Source organism: Myotis lucifugus, unplaced genomic scaffold (genome assembly GCF_000147115.1).
Source record: "Myotis lucifugus unplaced genomic scaffold, Myoluc2.0 scaffold_521, whole genome shotgun sequence".
NCBI classification, from domain to species: Eukaryota; Metazoa; Chordata; class Mammalia; order Chiroptera; family Vespertilionidae; genus Myotis; species Myotis lucifugus.
In genome coordinates this window covers 344,819-353,412 of record NW_005871569.1, presented here as the reverse complement: position 1 = coordinate 353,412, position 8,594 = coordinate 344,819, and the positions used below count along the sequence as shown (strand labels likewise).

General features: G+C 59.0%; 1 protein-coding gene across 2 annotated transcripts; it reads right to left on the bottom strand.

Annotated features, from left to right (window-relative positions):
- Positions 1 to 1,190: 1,190 nt before the first annotated feature.
- GNL1 (G protein nucleolar 1 (putative)) lies at positions 1,191 to 8,564 on the bottom strand. Of its 2 annotated transcripts, none has more exons than XM_023745186.1 (11): positions 8,370 to 8,564; positions 7,962 to 8,098; positions 7,674 to 7,825; positions 7,491 to 7,562; positions 6,615 to 6,822; positions 6,368 to 6,463; positions 5,847 to 6,044; positions 2,482 to 2,660; positions 2,252 to 2,414; positions 1,891 to 2,031; positions 1,191 to 1,531 (listed from the first exon to the last, which is right to left on the bottom strand). In XM_023745186.1, the coding sequence occupies exons 1-11, from the start codon at positions 8,525 to 8,527 to the stop codon at positions 1,284 to 1,286; spliced, it is 1,752 nt and encodes a 583-aa protein (XP_023600954.1). In that variant the 5' UTR covers positions 8,528 to 8,564; the 3' UTR covers positions 1,191 to 1,283. The 2 variants fall into 2 exon arrangements, with proteins under 2 accessions (XP_023600954.1, XP_006103992.2); XM_006103930.3 differs by having other exon boundaries at positions 5,847 to 6,041; positions 8,370 to 8,563.
- Between the last annotated feature and the right edge of the window lie 30 nt (positions 8,565 to 8,594).

Genomic DNA, 8,594 nt, shown 5'->3' with positions numbered 1-8,594 from the left:
GCAAGCAGCACTTTTGCTACAACCCAACCCAGACAACACTGTCACCAAGGAAACAGCCCACTCGCCCTTTTCTCCAAAAGTGAAGTCCGGAAGTCCAGCTGCTCACTTGACAAGGGAGACCTACAACAAAGCCTTCCGTGCCACCTCAGGACAGCCGATCGCTGCTGAGGCACAGGCCGGGTCACACAGCTCACCCTGCACTGCACACTGCGGCTGCACCCCAACCAGGGAAGATGGGATTCAGGAGGCTCGTCCGGGGCCCCACCCTCTGAACCTCATCCATCCTTAGTGCACGGGCTTCTGAACAACACTGCACACAGTGGTTCTCAACCTTCCTAATGCCGCGACCCTTTAATACAGTTCCTCATGTTGTGGGGACCCCCAACCATAAAATTATTTTCGCTGCTACTTCATAACTGTAATGTTGCTGTTATGAATCGTCATGTAAATATCTGATATGCAGGATGTATTTTCAGGGGTCGCGACCCACAGGTTGAGAACCGCTGACTTAGAAAGTCAGTCTGCTCAAATCACAAATGTGCACGCTATTTGTTGTCCAGTGATGAAGACTCTACTTGGACACATTTAATCAGCATTTTCACAAGCATTTAGTCTTAACTAAATATTTTCAACAGGAAATTCTAGAATTATACTGTATGAGCCCCAAGAATTTGGAGACCACTACACACCCTTCTTAACCCAGGAACGTGGCTGCCCGAGCGCGGTGTGCCACGGCCAGGCTGCCAAGTCCAGGCAGGCCCGTCTGTGCATCGTTACACGCTGGGTGCTTAGCCCAGCCGGACACAGTCCACGCTCCATAAATACTCGCGGAATTTGAATAAAGCCTGTAAAATTCTCACTTGGAGACATCAGTAGTGACACTTCTTGCTGCTTCTCTCCCAGAAGCTCCTGGTAGAACCCAGGTCTGGCAGCAGGGGGCACGCAGGCTGCTGCTCACACCTGAGAGGGATGACACAATCTCCTAAAGGGGTTGAACTCAGACCAGGCCTCAGAAGCTGAAGAGCCCTGCGCTCCCCATGGGGACCATGGCATTCCTGAGGTGCATGGCAGTGGCCTCACACCCACTGACTTGACTCCTAAGAGAACTTTTCCTTCGCGGAGAGAAGCCTCCCACCGCTGTCCGTCCGTCTCGGGCAGCGCGCCCACCTGAGGCCATCTGGGGAAAGGGCTACAAAGCAGACAATCTTTATTCACAGCTGGGGTGGCAGAGGGGACACCCCGGGTCAGTCCAAAAGCAGACACTGGGAGGGAGAGCGCCTGGCTCAGCACTCGTCCTCACCCAGCATGGTGTAAGGGTTTCGAGAGGCCAGGCTGGACCCTGGAACTGAGGTTGGGGTGTCCTCATCCCCTTCCCCCTCCTCATCCGCATCTCGGTCCTCCTCTCCCTCCTCCTCACAGGAGCTGCTCAGCTCTTCTTCCTCCTCCTCCTCTTCCTCCTCATCACCTGCTGGCCCCACCCTACCCTGCAAAACCACCAGCTCCGTGGTCTCTGGATGGGACTCCCAGGTGCCTGCGGAACCAGAACAAGAAAAAGAACAGAGGGGAGTTTTCAACAAGAGGCTAAAGCCAGAGGAAGATGGGGAAGAGGCAAAGACTAAGAATAACAAGAATTTTTGTAGCTGCTGACATGCATGCATGCATCTATCCCACCTCCCATGTGCTGGGCACTGCACAGCTCTGCACACATTAACTCCAGTTTTGGGCACCACCTTGCTGGGGGCAACTGACACCCGTGTTCTGCAGATGAGAGAACGGCCTCAGAGAGTCACGCAGAGCTGGCCGACAGGTGCAGACCCAGGTGTGCCCGGCCGAGTGCCACCAGCCCCCATTGCCTACACTACAGCAGGTGGGGGGTACACTGGCAGCGACCTTTCTGCTCCAGGTAGCCCGGCGGGTGGAAGCACAGGCTGAGGCGGCCGTCCAGCGCCAGCCTCAGGAGACTGTTGGCCGCTCTGTACACATCGTTCCGCGCCGCCTTAGCTGTCTTGTAGCCACGTTTCTCTGCCCAGGCTAAAGGGAGAAAAGAGTGGTGGGGAGGGAAGTTCATGAACCCCACGGCCTAACACATCTTTCCAGTTTTCCCAGAATATGCCAGGTCAGAGATCTGGCTGCCCCTGTGACAGAAATCTGGGGTGGCCAGGAGCTGGGTGAATGGCAGAACCTCTGAGGAGAGGAGTGGGGACAGGGCAGGGCAAAAGGCCAGGGGAGGAGCCAGGTCCCCGGAACCCACCTTCACAGATGTCCCAGGCACACCAGGGGTGCTCGGCCATGGGGTCCTCGGCCTCCGGGTGGCGCAGGTGAAGCAGGGCCTGCACGGGGACCCGGGCGGCCAGGTAGCCCACAGCAGTGTAGGGCTCCTGGATCTGGGCGATGGGGTAGATCCCTGCCAGAACCTGCGGAGCACGAGCCTCAGCACCAGCCTGGATCACCCGCCTCCCGCTGCCCCCTCTGCCCGCGTACCTGCAGCTGCCTGGGCAGAAGGGAGGGGAAGATGAGGCCCGGGCAGTCACAGAGCTTCACGGAGGGGGTCAGAAAGTAAGTCTGAAAGTACCGCGTGTGGCCCGGGGTTCTGGAGACGCTCACGACCTTCCGCCCCACCAGCCCGTTGATCAGTGAGGACTTTCCCACGTTGGGGAACCCTGAGGAAAGCAAGGCAAGTAGCACCTGGCAGCTCCTTCCCCTGGGGGGAGGTGGGCGCTGCATGGGGAGCTGAAAGGGATGGGCTCAGGCAGGAAGGGAGCCACCAGGGCTGTGGGGCCGATCCCGCCCTCCACTCCCTGGCTTTGTGACCTCAAGGCTATTCACTCAACCTTGTCCCCTCCTTCTACAGCAGACACCTCCCCTCAGAGCGGCCACGAGAACAAGCACGACCACGCTGGGCGCTGCGCTGGCCGGATCGCCTCCTCCCAGAAGCCTGCAGTGGGCCCCCCAGGACCTGCACAGACCTGCTCGGCATGCTGGCCTCAGTGCACATGTCCCTTCCGAAGGCTGTTTCCTACACCCCACCTCAGCCCCAACCCCGTGGCCACAGCCTGGAGCCGGTCACTTCAAGTTCTCAGCGGCCAGCCCTCCTCTCCGACCTGACCCCATCTTTCCAGGTCACCCATCCTGACTCCTCCATCTCATTCCTCACGTCCTCTTCCCCAACTCCGACTCTAGGATCCCACTCACAGCCTGTCCCTGTCCAGACCCTGAACTCCCTGGTCCGCTCTCCCCTCCACCTTACTCACCTGGCAAAACCCCAATCCTGTCAAATGCACTGTCCACTCAGCACCTGCTGCTGGCAGCTGCGCCACCTCCACCAGCAGGCGCTCCTTTCCACGGGAGGGAGGCACAGACCACCCTCCGCTGGCAGCACCCACAGCCATTTCTCTGCCCCTTTATAGGGACACTCCTTCAAAGACTGGTCTCCTTTGGTCACCACCTCCTCATGCCGTCCTCATGACTATAAACTGTAACACGCACTCCCCTCCCTTATCTCTCTCTCTCTCCCCTGAGCTCCAAGGCCCTTCGTTTGCTTCTGTAACTTGCTTCCTGAGCCCATTTCTTCCATGGCTCCCTCCTCCTACCTCTGTGACTTTCTAGGTAAACTTCCTCTTATACTTTGGAAAAAACTCTAACAGCCCTAACTGGTTTGGCTCAGTGAATAGTGTTGGCCTGTGGACTGAGGGTCCTGGGTTCGATTCTGGTCAAGGGCACACGCCCAGGTTGTGGGCTTGATCCCTACTAGGAGGTGTGCGGGGAGCAGCCAATCAATGATTCTCTCATCATTGATGTTTCTATATCTCTCTCCCCTCTGCCTCTTTGAAATCAAAAAAATATATATTTTTTTAAAAGGAAAGAAAAACTGTTACACAAAAATGTGTACAATATACATGTGCCAGATGACCCATCACCCTGCTGGCCCAGAGTGTGATGCTCACCCGGAGCCCCAGCCCCTCCTGATCACAGCCCTCCGCCCTGCATGAGCCTGACCCTGCGCTGGAAGGGACTCCCTGCCTACACTTCCTTTCAGCATTATGACCCGTGTATCCCTGAACCATGCAGCTCAATTTCAGCTTTTCAACTTGACACGAATGGACGCCTGAACGTGAAGACTGTCTGGCTCCTGGCTCACAGCACTGTCAGGCTCCGCCATGCCACTGTTCCTTCTCCCGCCGGCCGCCCAGCCGGGCTTTCTCTCCTCCCCTCACAGAAACCACTCGTTCACATGCCAGGTCGCTGAGCAGGTCTCTGCTCTCTGCTCACTTGACTTAGCAACACGTGGCACAGCGAGCCCTCCTTTCCTCTCCAACACATGGCTCATTTGGCATGGGGGCTCCCTGCTCCTCCTCTGCCCACCTCTGCACCTACCGCTTCTCCCACATCTCCCCCCACCAAGGACTCTAAGTACCAGGCATACCCACCTCTGGCTCCCAACTTAAATCTCCCCCAAATTCAAATCTCGTCCTCTTCCCTAGACTGCAGGCTCATATACCCACTACCTATTCAATATCTCCACTAGGGACATATGTTTTTAATCTCAAAATTAATGTCTGAATCCCCTTCCCTCTGCAGCCCCTCCAGGCTGTTCCTCTCCCATCTTCCTGTCTCAGTATTCCCGACGGCACAGTACACCACCTGGAGCCCACCTCTGCGGCCTGCTGCCTGCCCACACTTACAATCCTGGGCACAGCCCGCCGGCTTCTCATCAGACGGGAATAAACCCAAATGCCTTCTTAGCTACAGTCCTTCAGGTGTGGCCCACCTTCCTGGCTTCACTGCTCGTCCCCTCGCTGGCCCCACGTCAGCAAGCTCATTCCCACCGCAGGCCTCTCGCTCTCTCGCTCGCTGGCAGCCTGGAAGGCCCCTCCCACTCCACAGCCGCTCCTCCATCAGCCTGGGCTCTCAGTCTCTCGGGGACCTCCTCTTTAAGTCGCTCTCTATCCTTTCTATTGTCCCTAAATAACATCTTTTCAGATGCCTGCTCGATGGATTCACCAGAAACAAGCTCCGTGAAGGTAGGGGCGTTTCTGCCATTTCCATGCCGCACCCCCTGCGCCAGCACCTGGCACCTCCCGCTCAGGAGCGGACGAATGAACGGAGCTGAAGGGAATCCAAACTCAGGGCTGCCTGTGTCCCAGCAGCTGCTCGCCCTGCCACCCCCCACACAGGCAAGTCCGTGCCCAGGCCCGAGAGAGGGCACAGGGCCTCCTGGGGGAAGCCAGGCAGTCAGCACTGCAGGAGCCAACCACTGGGCCACCCCTGACTTCTAGGCCGGGCCCTTTTGGTTCCAGTACCACGACTTTGCCAAAGTCACCTCTCCCCTCTCCCACCAGAATTAAAGGGCCCTGCGCCTACTCAGACACTCCGCTGTCCCCACCACGAGCCAAATCTCTGCACTACGGGGAGTCTCCCTGACAACAGACCTCGCGGGTTAAGATGCAGGAAGGAACCAACATTTGCTAAGCTCTTACTACGGACTAGTTAACTACGACTGAAACAGGTCACACACATAAGTCACTCAGAACAGTGCCAGGCAGGCAGTGAGACCGGACACATGCTACAGTTTAACAATTATTCTTATCGTCACCATCTGTCAGGCTTTGTCAGGCTCTCTGTCCTCCCTGCACTCCTCCCACCCATTCTGACTCGGGTATCGCTGTCGTCATTTGAAAAACCAAAGCCCCTGAGACTCAGGGTGAGTACTTGCTCGACACCTGTAGCCACTGAGACGAGGTGGAACTTCACACCGGCGGCGTCCTGAGACCCGGGAGCCCAGGGACCCGATCGCTTCCCTCCTTCCCAAGTGTCCAGCCCACCCTGTGCGACCACCACTTCCTCACCCACACAGCCGATGGTCACCACCCCGTCCTTGTAGCGCTCTTGGGTGGGGCCGGCTGGCTCCATTGCCGAGTCAGTCTGCTGCTCCACCAGGACCGCGGGCCCGTCATCCTCTTCCTCATCTTCCCCCGAGGCACTGCCCCAGGCGGCCCCAGCCACGTCGCGGGCAATCTTTTCCCGCCAGCTGCTCAAGTCCACTGCTCAGGAAGAAGACGGAGAGGGCTCTCCCTAGGGCCGCGTCCACACAGCCAGGAACTGATGCCCTCGAGCTGGACAGGGACAGGCTGCACAGCCCGGCTCTCCCCAGCCTGCACTGACCCCCCCTGGAGTCACATGCATCCCTCAGTCCAGTTTCCTGAAAGTCCTGGGAAGCCCGAAGGCAGCGGCTTCTCCTGCCTACCTGCTGCCTCTCTCGTCCCAACAAGTCACTCTCCATCCCTCCCGGGCCTCGCCTATGTCCACAATACAGGGCTGGCTTCAGGGAAGGCGAGCAGAGTGACTCGGGGCCTGGGGTCTCACCAACCTTTCCCCGCAGTGATGGCTTCACAGGCTCTCAGCAGCTGCTCCGGCCCCAGGGCCCGAGCCCATCCTCTCCCCCGCCTCCGACTCTTCTTCAACACTGCGATCCAAGGGTACAAAAGGGGGGCACGTCGCACCTCTGCCAGCATCCTCAGGGCCAAAATCAGGCACCCCCTTGTCAACAAGCTCCGTTCTCCTCTTTGTCCCCTGCCACCCCACCTCCCCTGCTGCCCTCCTCACTGCCCACTCACCGCCACTCTGGTCCTGTGGGATGCGAGGGTCCCGAGGGAAAGAGGTGAAAAGGACGATGTGGAGCTGGGGAAAGTGTTGGTGGAAATAATGCTTCCAGGCAACCACGAGAGCCGGCGGGGCCAGATCCACCTTGTTCAGCACCAGCACCAGGGCCAGCCCAAGCTCTCCAGTCACATACTCGTACAGTGCTGGCGGGAAATTCACAACCTGGGACAGGGGATAAGAGGATGAGGTTGGTAAGAGGATGAGCAATGCCAGGTCAACCCAAAGTTCTCTGCCTCTAGCAGACACAGCTTGAGACAAGACCCTGGTGGTAGCGGATTCTGGGACAAAGGGTAAACCAGCCAAACCGAACTACAGAGACAAAGCAGGGGTTAAGTGCTACCTGTGCACTTGTGTGGGAGCGTGCACAGGCTGCTACGGACCTCCACCCACAGTTCCCTCCCGGGCCTCCCTCTCCCACTGCAGGACCACAGGTTCACACAGCCGTCCAGCAGCGTCGAGGGGCTTAGCCACCACCCAGCATTCCAGGTGAGTCCTGCGCTCACTGAGGGGCAGGGCACGGGAGCCCCCAGCTGCCTCATGACATCCCGGGGTCTCCACTCTGGGACTTTCTATTGGTTTAGTTCTGCTGGGCTGGGAAACAGGATATACAGTTTTCCATCACGGGGTGATGGAGAGGAGTCAGTTGGCCAGGGGAGAAGGGACAGGCTGTGGCCCTGGTGAATAAAGAGCCGAGTCTCTGACTACAGACATCAGCACAAGGCAGGAGCCTGCAGAGGAAGGGGAGGCCTGTCTCCCAGCTCCTGCCTCTGCCCTGGCCCCAGGAGATCTTCCTCCCTCCTCCCGCTGGCCCAGCGCATCCCCGTACTCACTGGATGCCGGACATCGGTGATGAGCAGGACGATGTCAGACATCTCCAACACTCGCCACAGCTGCCTCCACGTCTGGAAAGAGAAAGTCGGTGGAAAAGAATCGGAGCCTGGAGCCCCTTTCCTGCCCGACGCCTGACCATTTACCGAGTCACCATGCCCACTCCTGTCCCGCTCCATTCACACCTCCAGATTGTGCTCAAAGTAGCTGAGCTTCTCTGAGGTGTAAGCCCCATGAATCTTCCCAAGATACTCCTGGAAGCTCCGTTCCTCCTGGCTCATTAGCTGCTCCTTGGACATCTCATAGCGCCAAGGGGGGCGCCGGGGGAAGTCCAGCACTGCAAAACCAAGCAACGCCCAGCGAGTGTGAGGAGTTCCAGGTGCACCCCAGACCCTCCTTCCTCAGTCAGCTCCGCCTCCTCACACTCCCCCAGCCCAGGGCCGGTCCCCAACAGCGTGCTGAGCTCCCCTCACCGGAACCGGGCTGGTAGACCTCCTGGATGTCCAGCTCCAGCATCTCGGCGCTGACGGGCTGTAGCACTTGCTCCCGGGCCGCTCTCTTTCTCTTCTCCACCTCCTCCCGGCTGTCCCGTTCAAAATGCAGTCGGTATCTACGCGACAGGGACATGGCACCCATTGCAACCCTGTGGCCACAAACTCCACTCCAGTGCAGACGCCTTCGCCAAGCTCTCCCCAGGCCCGTTGGCCTCCTCCCCGAGTGGGCCCTCCCCAGGCCCCTTTCACGCAATATCCTCACCTTTCTAAAAGCCCGCCTCTTTCCAGCCCTCCGAAGGGAACGTCGGCCCGGGAGACCGGGGCACCCCAGCCCCACCACCTCGATTCCAGGCCCTGACTTCCGGTCGGCGGGGCAGGCCCGCTCACCGATTTGGGTCAAAGCCTCGCGGGCCCAGCCCCTGGGGAGGCTGCTGGTTGAGCCTACGGATCTGCTGGGTCACGGACTCGCCGTCCGAAGTGTCGGTCTGCTCCTCGCGCCGCTCCCGGCTGCCGCTGCGGGTTGTTGGAGCTGGACCGCAGCCCATCTTGAAGGCCTGCGGGAGGAGCGGTGACGCGGGGCCGCCTCCCTGGTCGTCCCGGTTCCCGCACCGG